This window comes from Gavialis gangeticus, unplaced genomic scaffold (assembly GCF_001723915.1).
Source record: "Gavialis gangeticus isolate Ggan-Ray unplaced genomic scaffold, GavGan_comp1, whole genome shotgun sequence".
In the NCBI taxonomy this organism is placed as follows: Eukaryota; Metazoa; Chordata; order Crocodylia; family Gavialidae; genus Gavialis; species Gavialis gangeticus.
Window position 1 is genome coordinate 23,595,265 of NW_017729001.1, and position 17,263 is coordinate 23,612,527.

A 17,263-nucleotide genomic window follows, 5' to 3' on the forward strand; every position below is an offset into this window, starting at 1 on the left:
CCTCCACACCCAGCCAGTCTGAATCCCCATCCCACAAGCCGCTTTGGGTGCAGCTGCTTTTATCGGCTTTCACCAGAGCCAAGCAAGTAAGTCTTGGTGGGGAGAGGGGCGAGAGGGGTGTAGGTTCACTGGGTGGGACCCCACATCACCCACGGGTTGTGCCTGCCCCCTCACCCCACCCACGGGTTGTGCCTGTCCCCCATCCCCTGGCCCCCCTACTACCCTCTCCCCATCTTGACTTACGTGATATCAGTCGGTAATTTTGAATCGATTTAACCTTCCCTTAATGCCCCCGAATGTCTGTACTTAGCCATGGGGACTTTAACAAGTAGCTACTCTTGGAACTGCCTAGCATGACTCTTTCCCTGCAGAACTGAACTGGGCACCCGGGGCCTCTAGTTCTGCAAACCTTTAGGCCTGCCCTGGCGTGTGAATAAAAAACGAGAATCCAAGCTCATTCAACTCATCAATGCCAGAGGCAGGAGAGGTGCGCTGAGGGGAGCTCTACCCTGCCCTTACCGTGCAACGTAATGCTCAAGGTGCATGGGCAAGCAGCCTCTTGGCTTACAAGCATCTCACATTGGATCCTATTTTAATTCCCCAGCTTCAGCCGAAGCTCTCAGATCTGAGGCCAGTAGAACATAAAACCCTAAACTGGACCTGAGTGGTGAAAAATACCCTTTCCCACCTTTTGTCAGTTTTGGCTTATTGGGAAAGAAATCTTTCCAGATCTCAAATAAAATATAGCTGGCAGCATGGGTCCTAGAGGAGGGCTGGGAAGGATGGAGGTGGAATAAAGCCCAAATGACTGCAGTCCAGCAATGCTTGGGAAGCTCTCCTTCTACCCCCGGGGGTTGCAAGATTCTGTCTTCCTTGCACAATTAACAAGCACAGGGGGGACTTTCTTATTGAAATTTTTAACTTCTGTTTTAATCAGAGATTTTCTGTTTGTTAAACTTTCATCAAACTTGAATGGAAACTGGTTTCACATTTGGGCTCCTTAAAAAAGATTCTCATTGACTTCAGTGAGAGGTGGACCAACCCCCTGTGCTGAGGGCCCACACTTAAATAGCTATTAGTCCTTAGGTAGATACTCTGGATGGGACTGATTTTATCCTATGAGCTTAAATCCTTTTGCAGTAAAATAAGATGGTACCCCCTATATAAAACACATAGTCTGTGTTTCCACAAACTATGAATAGTGCAATAGTTTGTACTTGCTTATGTCTAACCAATTTTTGCCCTTCAAGCTAGCATAGTAGAGTGCAAAAAACTAACATTGAAGCTGATGGAAGATATTTGTTGCTTTGTACTACACAAAAACCTTCAAACAGGTTTTCAAATTGGAGCAAGCTTGAAATAAGAATGCATTTTTCATTTATATAAAAATGGATTAGGCTGCTGGGGACTCCATAGACTTATATTTGTTGTTAATTCACCATATTTGCACTGAGTTTCTCCATCATACTCCAATTTCAGTTTTATCCTCTGAAGGAGATCAGAAGATCCTTTCTTTCTCTTTACTGAACATTCATGCCTTCTGAGGCTTATCCATACCTCAACATCTTTATGACTTGCTAATCATTAATTATACTATAGGAGGATTATTTATAAAACTACTGTTATTGATGAAAATATAAAAATAGTATTTTTATATATATATATATATGCTTCACTTGACACATGAATCAGCTAAAAATAGAGTCTGTTAGCCAGGTAGATCCCTGCTGGCTTGTACACCTTCCCTGTTCTCTCAGGGTTAAGGGCATCTGTACTTATGCTTATAAAACAAATTAGAAAGCAACCTGTCTCAGAGGGTAGCGTACAAAGATCCTCACGTCTTCCTACTCTTAACCAAATCCTACCCTGTTTTGAAGAACTAGACACCGAAATGAAGCGGCCAATTTTTTTGGAAGTGCTGAGCGTTTAGCCGGCTGTGTTGTTTTCATTTTTTCAAATCTGGTTGCTTCATTTAAGTGCTCAGGTGAAAGCATATCAAACTGTTTTGAAAAGGTGGCCCCTGTGCAATGGATGCAGATAGTGGAGGCAGTTGCAACACATCACATCTTGGAAGGTGATCTCAGTTCCTGCAGTTACTCAGTGGCTGCATCTACATGAGAGGCGGACTGCACAGTAACCACCGGTGTTACTGCGCCGTGCTGTCTCTGCATGGTTTTTTTCAGACATTATTGCACAGTGGCAATGAGCTACTGCACAGTAGAGGTACATCACGGTTAGTGCCTGCCAGTGCTACCTCTCGCTGGTGATGAGCTACTGTGCAGTAGCGTCTCGTGTAGACGCGCCCAGTGAGATGCAGTAATCTGAAGACAGAATTTGATAAGAAACAATGGGTGCATCTACATGTGCACTTTACTGTAGGTGGACTAATTAGCTCTGCAGTAAAGCGTCAGTGTCTACACAAACACCAATATTAGGGGACAGTTAACCCCACTGGAAGATAGTACTGTCAGAGACCGTACTATTTTATACTGGAGTTATTAACTGTGGTGAAACATGCATGTAAATGCTGACCCAGGCATAAATTGCTCCCTGTCAGCCCAGGCAGCACGGGGCCAACGTCCTGCCTGCTGCCTAGCCACATGGCTCTGCACTTAGGGCACTCTTGTGCCCCAGCCAGACCCTCCACCACCCAACTCTGTCATCTGGAGCCCAGGACTGACCCCCTAAGCCTGCTGCCAGCCTGGGGCTGCTCCGCCGTGGCTCCAAGTGCTGCTGTCCCAGACACTCATGCAGATGCTATGCCTGGGAGCAGTTAACTCTGGCATGAACTTTTCCAGAGTTTAGTCCATTGCCTTAATAGCACGTGTAGATACACCTCGTACATATGAGAAATCTTCCAAGCTCTGGGTACAAATGGTGACTACACTATAAACAGCAAAGGAGAGGTTGAAAGAACTCATGCAAATCATATCACTGGGTCTTTATTTTTTTGTATTATTAATCCCTACATCCTTAGTGGAAGTTTTTCTTGCCACTGTCTCTGTCCCTGGCAATTTTGTCAAACGCAAAATCCTTTGAAGATGAAAAGTGCTGTATAAGACACTAAATATCCTTTTCTTATCACCGCGCACTTTAGGATTCCAGCCAAATGTTTGCTATGCTGTAGGTGCCTTTTCTATTCGGCAGGTTATGTAAAAACAATTTATCAACATGGAATATGTCCAGTTTAGTCATACCTGTATTGGAGTTTTCTATAGCTCCTATCCTTTCTCAGGTAAAACAGATCTTTCTGCCAAGGTCTGCAAGGGAATTTTAGGGTCATTTCCTTTGACAGCTTCTCTTTCCCTGGTAGAGAAGACTTTCTTTCAGATATGCTTTTATTTTTTTTTTCTTTCCTTCATCTATGAATTTTGTGGGCTAGGGAGACTTTTACAAAAAAACAAAAAGTATATTCTGCAATACGGCTGAAGTTGATAAGACTCTGACGTATGGAAATGATTTCTACAGTTCAGCCCTCCTCAACCCAAAACAATTTGTCTCCAGTTTTCTCTCAATCTTGTGAGCCGTACGCTCCAAAAGGAGCACGGTTCTTAGACAGCTGCATGTTCAGATGTTACTGATGGATCGGGGTCCTGACCTGCGGCTGGCACCGAGGATCGGAGCCAAAGCCTAGAAAGAACAATGAACGGCGACAGGAGCAAGTGGAAGGAGCAGTTTGCAGAGCTGAGCTGGGCAGCACATTTTGCATGGGTTAGAGCCTTGACCTTGTTGCCCTCTTTGGATTCGGACACAAGGAATTTCACAATGACACATGCAAGCAGGAGATGTAACGTTTCCTAGTAAGACATTTTTCATCACTGATGTTCGTCTAAGCCAAGTGTTTTATTGCACAGGAAGGAATTGGAGAAGGGCGCCAAGGGATAATTCTCTCCTTCAGCCTTACCTGGATGGGGCTTGAGCCAGCTCCTCTTCGTTCAGGTTTCTTCTAGGCTGGGTGACGTTCTAGTAACAACAGTGTTGGTTATATCTGGGGGAAATTGGATAAGCAACTGGGAGTCTTCTGTGTATTGTTGGAAGCAGTATTTGGGCACCACAATACTTTGAGAGGGCTCACTTAGATATTGAAGAGATCAAAGGAGAGGGTTGTTCCCAGGGGATCTCTGCAAGAGACAGTTTTTGAGGTAGAGGCGAAGTTGCCAGATACCACCGTCTTTGGTCCTGTTGGAGAAAAATGCCTGATGGTGCCGCACCTTCCATGATGGACATTTTCTACCCCCAGGCCAGCAGTAGCACGTGCCTTGCTGCATTGTGTGTGCACAGAGGCCAAGTCATGTACGTTGCTAGATGTGGCTTCCCCCCAAGTTTGTCTTTTAGTACCCCTAGGGCTGCCCCCGAGCTGTGTAGCCATGTGAAGTGTAAGTGGGGAGTATCCACTATCCAGGCCGCTGGCAAAAGCCACTTATTGTTGGAGCTTGGTGGCCAGTACCACTACTCTCAATGATTTTATCTAGGAAATGGGAGGGCGTTGTGGTAACTGGAGAGTGGCTAAATATGTTAACTGGTCTATTGCCGGCCAGGTGTGCTTCTCTGAAGAAAGTGTAGGTGGTTTCTTATGGCACTGGACACAGTTCTCAAAATGTAATTATTCCTGTGTAGCTCTGTGATATTATTTGAAATACATCAGCGGGTTTGTAGAGAACCACTGGACACGTTCCTGTCTTGAGAACGCCACAGCCGATCGGTTCATTTCAGTAAGCGCTGCAGTGAGCTTTGACATTTAGCAGCCTTTACTTAGACATTTTATTTAGCTTTGGAAGAGCAAAAGAATTAGATTAAAATCAGATCATTGTAAATTTTATCTACACAGCTTTTCAGCATACAATAGAAACCGTCAGGGCAACAAAAAGCACTTTTTGTTCATGAGATTATCTCAGTCTGTATTTGTATAAGTTCTGCAATCAGAATAGCCACAGTGCTGTTTAAAGTAGGTCTGACCCCAGCGTCTTGTCATCTAGCCTGTGGGGCTCCCCACAAGCCATGGCCCCACATGCTAGATAGGCTCCAGTTTTGGTGCGCAGATGCCAGGCAGGGGCAATTAAGGGCTCCTGGAGCCTGATCCTTGCCAGGAAGAGGTGGTGCAGGGCCCTGGGTCCAGGGATGGACCAGCCCCGCACCATTCATCTGTCCTGTGGGGCCAAACCTGTGAGCAGCACTGGTTTAAAACCATCTTCACATGTGCTATGAACAGTCATTTTTTCCATAATTTTTCTCTTAAGGCATATTTAAAAATATGAACACATTTTAAAGGTGGTGACAAGAAAACAGTGTTCCTGCTTTTTAGCAATGTTTCAGTTTTGAGTCACAGTTTTCCAGTGCTCAATCAGATCTATCATTTTCTAAAGGTCTACTTTAATTCCTACAAATCTTTTGTAATTGGGATGAAATTCCTCCTGGTATAAAAAGCCAGGAAACATTCTTTGCAACATGACAGTCTCTTTAAATAGGATTTTGCTGCTGCACAGAGCTCCTGGCTTTCTGGGCTGGAGTGAGTGTGACTTTTAACATTTAATAGTCAAAAGAGCAGTTGCTTAACGTTAGGAGCTTTGCAAGTACGCAGAGTTGTCAGTCCTTGGTTTTGCTCCGTTTTTTGCCTTGAAACCTCCAGCTTTGTGTAAATATCAGACTTTTGAACCACACACACTTCTAGTTCTCTTGGTTGTAGAGAGATCTATGAATGTGAGACTCATAATGGCTCTAACCCCAACATGCAAATAAGAATCTCCCCATATTAATGATTTGTTTAAAAAAACCCAAGCCTTGCCTTTTTTGTGTCAGTCTCATGATTTTTGGGGACCAGCTCATGCAAGCTGAGAAGCTCAGAATCTTTCTCACATCATATTGGGATAGCCGATTGCAAAACTCTTCCCTGGAAGGACTGGGTTTCTAACTATCTAAATCATTTTATTGGTGTGGCCCATATGCTTTCTGTTTAAATTGTATGTAAGAGCCTTGTTGCCAGTTATCAACTAGTTGCTAATGAGCAGCAAAGTAACCCAACAAAAAGGCTTACGTGGGGAGCCAACAGTGGGAGAATAAAGAACAAAAAGCAGTCACTTAGTATAAAACTCACACCATCTCTGTCCTGTCAAATTGTTCTCTCCTACTCGGTTTTGGGTACGAACATCAGCCAAACATGTTCGGGTCTCTATAACAAATTGAATTTGATTTGCACATTATGAATTTGAAGAGATTGACTAAACTTTGAAAATGCATTGCATTCTTTGAAAATATTTTATTACCAAACAAATGAGTACTCCATTCAATACCGGGAAGTTAGGATGTGTATATGCATGCGTTCTTTGGGGGTGCATGTGGAAAAGACAAGAGATCGTTTTCAATGACTTGGGTTTACAATGATTGGGGCACTGGAATGCATTGCATCACTTTTCCATAAGCCATATGGTTGTTTTTGTCACAGTGAGGCATATGGATGTCATATAGCTATGGTTTCATGCAGAGATTTGCAGTATTCTTTGTGCAATAAGTGGAAAATCCTACTTTTCCAAAAATAAATAAATCAAAATCCAGTATAGTTGAACGGGGAAATAAAAGAAGTCTAATTCCTATCTAGCTCCCCTTATTAATACAGCTGTTTTACTAGGAGTGGAGAGGGCAGAGGAAAAGAATGGTTTCAGGATAAAATATGAGATTAGGACATAATGTATCAGAGCCTGGTAGAGCTGCCCCAGGTGAACGCTGGGATCCCTGGGCCTGTGCTGACCCTCTGCACTTTGCATTTAGTGCAAGCGCATCCTTTGCCTGAGTTCCAGCTCCATGGATATTCTGGATTTACGTTCACTTCTTCAGGGATGGACGATATTTTAAGCATACGTGGTTCATTTTGCTATCACAAGGAATTTACCAATCAGGAAACCACATGCATTTTCCCCATCTTTCTGAGCAATCTTTGTGTTCAGGTCAGAGCCCTCTGAAGAGTCCAGGATCTCTCTGACAGACGTGCTCTCTCCTCTGAATCGTAGAGAATTTGTCTGTCTCCCTTACAAGTAGTTTCCATTTTTCTCTGTTGGTGCCCTGGGTTGTAAAAGTGCTTCCCTATTTCTTGTCCAAATTTCTCGTGCTTCTGTGAGTCACTCCTGATACAATATGCCAGAGTTTCTCGGAGCGTGTTTTCTCTGCACAGTTAATTCAGACTCTTCCCTGAGTTTTAGCTCAAACCACCGTGTGTTGCATACAGAACAACTTCTGGCCCAGGTTTGGAGGCATTTTAAGCCTAGCCTCACTGGCCTGTCTGAGTTTGGAGATTAGAAGCTAGATGCTGCTTTCACTTGGCCTGGAATGAACTACTTTAAAGTGAGGATACCAGCAAATATCAGGCAAGTGCTGATAAGCTTCCGGTGCTCCTCTCACCGGTCCACCCAAAAGACAGACAAAGTCATTTGCTATTGACTTGATTGGAAAAGAAGCCCAGAGCATCTCAGCACAAAGAAAGATGTGCTTCTCGACACACGTGGCCAAGGGCAGGATGAATGGGTACATTAATGCTGGGGTAGCTTTGCTGTGGGAATACCTGTACTCTGGGTAGGCTAACCCAGATGCCAGTCACCCAAGTTAAATGTGCAGTGAAAACAGGTTCCAACTTTTAGACCCAGTGGGCACATTCACACGTGCTATTCAGGTGATTGAATAAACTCTGGCGCAGTTCACACTGGGGTTCGTTGCTCCCAGGTGCACCATTTGCACGTGTGCCCTGGACCACAACACGTTAAGCTGGGGCGAAGCAGCTCTGGCTGGCAGGGGCCCCTGGGGGTCTGCCTGCCAACCCAGGACTGCTCTGACCTGGTTCAATCTGCTGTGGAGGGACTTGCTGGGGCACTACAGTGCTGCAGTAAGGGGCTAGCCAGCAAGCAGCCCCTGCACTGAAGCACCCTCATGTCCCAGCCAGCCCCATCAGCTTCTACACATGCATTGCGGTGGAGTAAATAACTGTGCTATAGGATAGTACTTGTGTTTGGCAGTACTATCCTACATTGGAGTTAATTTGTTTACTCCAGCCTAATGGCACCACACGTAAAGATAGTGATGTTTTACTGAGGAGTCCATTAGGCTGCTCCACAGTAAACAGCTCATGTAGACGCACCTAGTATGTGAGAACTTTCTACTCCCTAAGCCCCTACCTCCTACAGCACAGTTGGAGATAACCGAGTTCACTTGAATGGAGAGCCATCCAGGTACAGTGACCCTCCACCGTACTTGGTTTCAAAGAGACCTGGCACTGCACTGGCAACATAGGTCTTACTGCACATGCACGGACAGGTTTGGTGATGCAGCAGTTGCATCATCTCGACCAGAATTCATAAGTTTGTCCATCAGCAGAGTCCCCAAATTATCATGGAGTCATACCACATAATTTCTGCTATGTCACAGCTCTGCCTCAAAATTAAAACAGTTGGGAACAGTCTGACAACAACAAACTGTGTCGCTCACGCTTGTGAGCAGTCCTCTGTTGGTTTTTATCCAGATTACTTCTGGACAGTTTGGCATATCCAGTGGTGTATGTTAATTCTGAAACAGAATCCAGCCAACAGCTAGGCCCACATTCTGCATGAACCATGGCTTTTTCCTTTATAAACATTAGTCTTGTAATTAAGTAAACCGTGACTTAACAGCTAGGGATGGGCAAACTCAGAACGGGATGCAGGGTTTGGTTTGGTTTGGTTTGGTTTGGAGAAGTACCCAGGAGCTTGGCTGCTTTTCCAAATCAGCAATGCCTGACTGAAAATTCCTAGGAACAGGATTTCCCTTGCTAGTTTTCTAGCAGTGCCACTTCTGCCTCCCCCCTGGAGATACTGTGAGAGCAAGCTTTATCATAGTTGGAAATTCAGAATGAAAAAAATGCTTAATTGGATATTAAAGAACCCCCAAAAGATTTGACTGTAAATACCTGAGAGCGTTCAGGAGTGAAGGGCAGAACAGGGGACTTTTTTATTAATTCGAGTCAGTTTGCCCATCCCTACTTCTTGATTATTTTGAAGCGCTGACTTGACCGTAGCTCTCTGTTACCCTACTGAGATGCATCCCCTGTGTTTTGGTTGTGCAGGCCAAAGTTCGAGAGCTAGAGGAGAAATGCCGGACACAGAGCGAACAATTTAACCTCCTTTCCAAGGAACTGGAGAAATTTCGGCAGCAAGCTGGGAAGATCGATCTCCTGAGCAGTAACTCAGTGGCATCCTCAGACCTCCCTGGCTCCCCTAGTAAATCTCTGTCCCAGTTAATGAATGGAATAGCCAACTCCATAGGCAAAGGTAAGAACAGGCACTTTTATTTAGTGAATTTGGAGTTAGAATTAACCCTCTCATGAACAAAACCCACTGAAAACTATGTGGTTTCCTTGTGTAATTGTGAGGACAGAGTTTGGCCTTGACTCTACTCTGTTACCTGATGCCTACTTCAGTATAGTTCATCTGACTTCATTGGAGTTCTGGAGACAACTGAGAGCAGGCTTTGCTCTAACGATTGTCCTTTGTTGTTTGCACCATGAGAGCCTGTCCTGAACATCAGACGTTCAAAGTGGTTGAGATCCTAATATGGATCCCCCTTTGTGTAATGAGTGCCTGAGGAGTCATGTGGGGGAAGCAAATAAATGTTCTCTGGATACAAAAGATCCTCTACTTCAGCTAAAGGAATGGGCTTATTATCTTGGAGATAGCAAGAGATTATGAGAGACCTAAGACCCAGGGGCAGATCCAGTTTTGGACCATGTCACAGAAGCAGTCGGGTTTTTTTTTAACTCCCTGAAGCAGATAAGTGCAGGGCCAGATTAATGCATAGGCAAGCTAGGAACATGCCTGGGGCTCTACGTGAAGAAGCAGCCCAGTTGTGCTTATTTTACATATTCTAATTATTGAGTGAAAAAAAGTAGGGGTCCATGAGTTTGTTTGCCTAGGGCCCACTAAAGGGTTAATCTGGCCATGGGTAAGAGTTTTCCCCCTTCCCCTTCCATGCTCAGCTGCATGTCCCCTCCCATTCCTCCCTCCCCACCCCCCACCCATTGCTGCTGCTGTCCTTGGGCCAGGGGGATCTCCAAAGGCACTCCTGTCCCACTACAGACAAGTTGCATGGGGAGCGTGGCTCTGCTGGGGACAGTAGCAGTGGCAGGTGGGTTCCTCCTCCTTGCCCAGTTCTCCTGGGTGTTCGTGGCCAGCCTGGCAGCAGGCTGAGGGAGAGGGAACCTTCTTGCCCCTATCACTGTCCCCAGCTAAGCTAAGGTCCTTGTGCAGCCCTGGAGCTCCCCTTGTCCTTGGCTTAGCCAGGGACAGCAGCAGTGGTGATCAGAGAAGAGGGGAGAAGTGCTGCTGAGCCTGGTGGGTTAGGGAGGGGGTGCCAAGAGTAGGAGGGAAATGGTCTGCCTGCCCTGGGCCTCCAGCCCCGCACCGCCAGTCTTTGCTCCCTCACCCACCTTTACAAAATCCTAGCTCTGCCTATACTAAGACTTTTATAATGAATTGGCTTCAGTTACATCTGCTTCCTTCTTTTTTTTGCTCTAAAATCTACTTCTAGTGATATTTATGTGGGAAAAGCTCCATGGAAAATGTTGTGAAAAATTAAAATATTTTTGTCTTAGTCAAACTTTCAGGGGAAAATTTAGATTTTCCTTCAGAAAATCTGCAAACCTGAGAACTTTGGGGATCTGAGGTTTTTATTTGCCCATGGAAACAAAAATTTTGGACAAAAGCAGATGCTTTACACATAGTTGCTTATTTAGTCAAACTTGATTTTTTCATTAGAAAAGTTTTAATGGAACATTTTTGAGTAGCCTTCTATGCAGGAAACTTCCAATGGCTTTAATTTTTTTTCCCTTGAAATACTGATGATAACTTGACAGAATATAATCAGTATAGTGTATGGTGACCACTATACCTCACTATACTAACCAGTAGAATAGTGCATCTAAGCTACAGGGGACTGAGTAGAAACAAGTTTTCTTTCAGTTTTAAGAGTGTAAAAAATGAGGTATAAAAATAATTTAATTTCAAAATATATTTAATCTACATTTTAATATCCTCTCTGTCCACCTTGTTTTCTCTTCTGACTGTGTGTTTCCCACGGAACTGCATTGAACTTTTGCCAGGTCTTCTCCTTTGCCAAAGGCAACTGCTCCTTCCAGCTAGCTGAGGTTGTTCATTGCTCCTTACGCCCAAGTAATTTTAAAAGGTCAAGGCAGTATCATTGGTCAGGAGGTTACTTGGGGATGCATGGAAGGAATCCAGAATGTAAATCACACTTTTGATGTCTTGTAGAAATGTGAGTGTCAGCAGTGATGAGAGTGGTGATGTGTGTATAGTCTAGTGCAGTACATCTCTTCGCGTCAAAAGGGCCTGTAGGTGGTATGGTAGGACATACAATAATTAAACATTAAACATAATCTGCAGTATTTGTTCTGTCCCTAGCCTGTGTGCTTCCTCCCTGGGGTTTGGAATTGTTTGAATCCCTGGCCTTTGAAGCATGCTGCCAAGGCCACCTATTGTTAGGGGTTTGATGTTATATTGTAATATTTTGATGTTTGTAAATTATGGGTTAGTTAAGTTAAATGAAACTTCCATTGGTATATGGACACAGCTTTGTGACTGGATAATTTTTCCCCTGTGTGAACTGTAGATCTAATTAATTGTCAGGAGAAAAGGTTGAAATTTTTCACGTTTGTTTCGACAAAACTTCAAATATTAAATTTGGGGCAATACTTTTAATTTAAGAAGTAATTATCTGGGTGTATAGGGCCCATCCAAAGAACCCCATATAGTCAATATAGCAGGGGTGGGCAAAATTCGGCCCGCGGGCCGGATACAGCCTGCCAGGTCATCCTATCCGGCTTGTGGAGCCCCTAAAAAATTTAGAAAATTAATATTTATCTGCCCCTGGCTGCCTGTGATGGTGGCCCTCGATGGCTTGCCAAAACTTAGTAAGCAGCCCTCCACCTGAAATAATTGCCTGCCCCCGCAATATAGTTTTTCCATTCACTGCAGGGTCCTTTGGACCTTCAAAGGTGGTGGATAGTAAGGGGTTTTTATGCATTTAAATCAACAGTGTCAAGTACATGGGCTGCAGGCCAGATCTGGACCAGAGAGCCATGTCATCTGGCCCCTGGGGCTCATAGAAGGGCTAGGAATTTGGAGATGAGGCAAGCAGGGCAAGGGGCCACCGCAGAAATCTGGGGTATGAATCCTTGTTGGAGACCCATGTCAGCGGTTGCATTAATCCCCCACACTCTGCTGCTCACCCTGCTGCAGGAATTGGGTACTCCTGAAGCCTGCGAGGCTCCTTGCAGTCTGAATCCAGCCAGGGTAGGAGAGCAGCAGGTGAGTTTGATGCCCCTGATTTAAACTGTAATAGAAAAATGCAAAATACACAAACCTGAAAATGAAGATTGTTATAGCAATAACATGGGTATTGAGAAAGCAAACAGGGTTTTTTTCTGCTCGTGAGTGTGCTGGTATCAGAGGAGGAGTGGGCAGGGGGAAGGGGGGCGGATTATTAGCCCAAGTGAAAATAAGATGGGTTCTGTAGTATGCTGAGCACATATTGGCTTTGCTCCAGGAAGGTACTTAAGCATGCAGAGTCCATGAAACTAGGCACGATCTTAAAGTTAAGCAACTAATAATAAGTCAGACTCTCTCAATGGCATCATCTTATTTTCCTAACGATTAATTGAAATAGCTGAGAAAAATGCACCCTGGAATAAATATTTTGAAGAATCTATCAGGTATTGGTCCCCTAGACCAATACAGGTTGTAGTTGTATTGGTCTAGAGACAAAAGGAATTAAAACTCAGGGAAGAGGTGATAACGTTTATTAGACCAAACAGATATTTGCAAACAAATTTGTTTAATGTATTAGGAAATAGGAATTTTCATTTCCACATAGGAGAACTTTTACTATCTCTTCTCTCTCCTATGCCTGATGAAGGGTGTGTGCACCTGAAAGCTTGCACATAAATACAATAATTTGTTTGCAAGTATCTAGTTGGTTTAATAAAAGATATCACCTCTTCCACAAGTTTTGATTCCTTTTGAAGAACTTATAGCATGGTTCTTCCTCAATTATGAAAGACCTGTTGGTACCTGGATCATTGGACCAGAAATCCTGGGACCAATATTCATATGTGGTATCAATGCATTAATAGGAGTGATGTTGCACTAAGAATACTTTTAGTTCATAATTTGTAAGCAAGCAGGTGATAGTTGTTAAAGAATCTTCCATTTTACAGTACAAGTTTTGTTACAGCAGGCTCCTGGAATTAAAAGTAGATTTTTTTTTAATGCCCTGGGGCAAGAGAGGACACAACAACTTTCAAAACAGAAAATGTCAGAAATGAGGCCCAATTATGACCAGTTGCTCTTCCTTAATTGGTAATGGGTAAACGTATCAGAAAATAAAATAAATGTAGACTCAGAGTGGATTAAAATGTACAGACAAAATCTGCTCCAGAGATAACGATAATGTTGCAGCCAAAGCCAGATTTAAAAACTGACAAGATTTGTTGTTTATCAGATACGAGGGGCATTTTAATGTTCTTTCCCAGACATACAGGGTAGTCCATAATTGATCAATCAATGATAATCCGAGTAGAAAGGAGGGTGTAATAGGCTCGTGGTCAGACACTTTAAGTATGATCAACTTTAATTGTGTCCAGAGACCTTTAAATTAAGTAGTCTGTAGCTTTTGTCTCTTCCCTTGAAAGAATATTCTTTAAACTTCCAGAAGCCAGCTACCCTAGTTCTGTAGATTTGCTCTTGTCCTGGGGAGTGGGTGCTCTGGGATTATATGATTATCAGCCAGTAAGAATCATAGTCAACTTTAAAGTTAACGTTATCAACACATTGGTGTTTCTTGGGATGCTTATTACTCGTATGTTAACACCAAAGTATATAGTTATATTTATATTACACTTCCAAGCCTACAAGCAGGAAATAGCCCTCTCGAATATGATCATCCTTAATGGTTTTCAAACCTCTCTGTCCTGGTTTGCTGATATGGTATCATTTTAATAAAAAAAAAAAAAATTTAAAAGCTCTGCTGCAGAAAAGGTCTCAATGTTAAGGCACACGGCTGTAAGAAACCCCTGGGTTGTGCCCTTTAGTGTTGTGTCACCTTCCTTTACTAATATTATCTATAAACCACTAGCATAAGAGGGAAAACGCACTTCAATGGGTTCATAAATGGAGAAGGACCAAATCTTTTTTGTTCTTACTGCAGGGTAAAAACCCAGTGACGTTGCACCAAGGCAAAAAGAGAATTTAATTTGTAACCATGGCGTATTTTGATCTGAACATTTAGCTTCCTTTCAGATGCAGTATTATGCCTCTGTACCCATACATACCTAACCCAGAGCAGCAGGTTTCCTTTATGGAGCTCCAAGAGCAAGCGTTTCAAATGATCACCAACATGCTTCATGTATAACGTGTGTCTAATCCCTTTGTTGCTAAGGTGTTGATTGTTATTGGCAGTGGTGTTTGCACATATGGTGGCTTTTTAAAAAAGTCTCTACTAAGCTAAACTGTAGCAGCAGCAGCACTTTGTGCCTGCTGGAATCTGGACAAATTGAGGCACTTTATTTAAAAGGTCCCACGACCTTAAAAAATAATGAAGGTCCCCAGGAGCCTCCCACTAACATCTGACTATGTAGTCTGGGCTCATCGCCTTACCCAGTTTGTTTCAGTGGCTTGGAAATACAGGAAGCAGGTTTAAGCTGGTTCAAGAAATTGCTTATATTGTAGTCTATAATGAAAAGTACCCTGCAGGGCTAAGAACATGGGGAAGAGGCCTCCTTCCAGGAGCAGCAGACGTCATTTCACAGACTCTTGGATAGGGAGATAGCAACTGATAGCACCCAGGGTAGAAGTTACAGGAGCAAGGAAGACTATTACTGGATATGCAGCCAAATGAGAAATCAAGTAACACTGCATGGGGCAGCAAGGCCAATTAGGAAAACAAATCTATTTTGTGTGTTTGCAATAGTGGCAGAAATGCCCCCCCTTGCACTTATATATGTACTTAACTATCACTAACCCCCTTACCAGGTGGAGAAAATGAGACCTGGAAGGGGTAAAAGTGACCTGTCCAGAGCAAAGATCACAGAGTAAATTGGTTTCAGGAATAGGGTTACGTTTCAGGAGAGCTGCTTAACCTTCCCCGCGCTGTCTCCAAAACCGAGCAGCGATTCTTCTTTGCGCACCTTCGTTGTCCTCTGTGCCACAACCAGTCACTTGCTAAGTCCTGTCGCTCCTTCCTCTTTTGTATGCCAAAGCCCAGCTTCTCCTTTCATCCTCATAGCAAAAACCCTTGCCCGTGCCTTGACCATCTCTTGCCTTGACTGTGACTACTGTGCAACCTTCTCCTCCTGTCTGGCTTTCCTGCCTCTGTCTTCTCCAGCCTGTTCAAAGGATAGCTGTTAACATCCACTTCCTCTTCTGGGACTTCAATCATGTTGCCTTCCTGGTTTTACTGCATCAAATTCATATTGCACATTCTCATTTTCACAGCTCCTATAACCTGTCCAGCTTGACTGGCCTTCCTTTCTTGCTGTTCCCCATCCGTTTGCCTTTTATCTCATACTAACACGTGAAAAGGTTTACACCCACTATCAGGCTGCCCTTGTGTTGGGATTGGTCTTTTCTATCCTGAGCGTCTTTGTTCCTCCATTGCACTTTTTAAAGCCCATTTCTTCCAGCAAACCTTCCTAAATGATCTGTCAGTCCCCATAATATAAGTCTTTTGTCACTGTCTTGCTTTTGTCTAGCTCAAGCCAGATTCTGGCTGATAACCTGCATAGGGTGTAGGGCAATTAGGGTGTCCAGGAAGTTCCCCCTCTATCTGATGTCTAACATGATTAATATATTAACAAAACCCAGGAAAACAGAAGAGATATGAAACAAAAAGCCAGTTTGCTTTGAATGTATAGTACCGGTTATTCATAGGTGCCAGGGTAACAGTTTGGGGTGGCAAACAAACGCAAGGAGTAAAATTGGTTTCACGTTTCTGCAAAGGAATGATTGCTATTTGTACTTATATGGAAGATTTCAGTATGGAATTGGGGTGATTATCATTAATTTGTTGTACGGCTCGTAATGTTTCCCTACTAGCCGTCTGCTTAAGCTGCCCTGCTGTTAAACTACAGTGGTGCAGAGAGAATGAATCAAATTTGACCAGGGAGCGTGCAAAGAGCCCCTCCGACAGTGTGGTTTGGGATGTGTTCTCTGCGAAGTGAAAAGATGATGCCAGGTGGCACCAAACAGTGGCAAGCCTGCATGTGAAAAACAAAGCCCTGTGTGCCAGGGTCCTAGCAGGGCTGGAGAACAGCTGCTGGTTGTGCACAGAACCAGGGCTTGAGAACTGGAGCATGGACTAGTTGTATTAAAAAAAGAGAGAGGGGCGGTGGGGAGGTTCAGCTATCTGATTATGTCAGCAGTGCCCTAATTGTATGCTGTGGCTTTGCTACAGTTTCTGCTGCTACCGCAGCTGTAATTAAGCCCAGGTTGCTATTTCCTGTTTGCTTTCTGATGGTTCCAGAGGAAGAATATTATAGTACAAGGAACTGTGCAGCGTTTTACAGTCCACCATGACTGATCTCCTTGACAGCCTTGCCGAGCATTTCTTTCTATATGTTTCACTCAGCCCTAATCTCGGCCAAAATTACTGGGACATCAGGCTGCTCAGCATCTTGCAGGGTTGCTTGCTGAAGTGTACCATACGAATGTAGGTTTTAGCAAAGAAGAAGCAGGCGGTCCTGAAGGTTTCGTCACCCTATCATCCAAACCCACTGTGTGCGTATTAAAAAAAGTCCTACCACTTTATCACCAGTATGTCAGTCATGTACTTACCTGGAAGCTTGATGCACAGGTTGATTCTTTTTATTTTATTTTATTTTTTTTTTACAGTTACATGCCCAAAGTCTTAGAAGGCCAGCAGATTGAGGGGTAGGCACGACCTTTTTCATAAGGCATCAAAAAAGCCATTTCTGGGCATCCTTAAATCATTGTTTTTCATTGTGGAGAACTGCACCAAATGTTGGTGTTTTTTGGACCTCACTTGCCTTTTATTTTACTTAGGAAAGCAGGATGTTTTAATGATCCGAACCTCGATTTTTGCCAAGGTCCAATAATTCTGAAAGGCCAGCTTGTGACACCTGAGGCCTGATTATTAGAAGGGCTGAACAGAGCTAGCCAGAAAATGTCGTCATCCGTTCCCCACTGAAATTATTTTTCATCAAAACGTTGAACACTGAAAA

General features: G+C 43.7%; 1 protein-coding gene across 13 annotated transcripts in view; it reads left to right on the forward strand.

The window, feature by feature from the left end:
* The window catches only part of RIMBP2 (RIMS binding protein 2), a 268,024-nt gene that overhangs the window by 164,094 nt on the left and 86,667 nt on the right, over positions 1 to 17,263 (forward strand). For 12 of the 13 annotated variants that reach the window (XM_019507085.1, XM_019507079.1, XM_019507081.1 and 9 more), the window contains one exon: positions 9,080 to 9,284. In XM_019507085.1, the coding sequence (XP_019362630.1) occupies positions 9,080 to 9,284 (205 nt within the window). Of the gene's footprint in view, positions 1 to 9,079; positions 9,285 to 17,263 lie in introns of those variants that run through there. The other variant, XM_019507087.1, reaches the window with a different exon arrangement.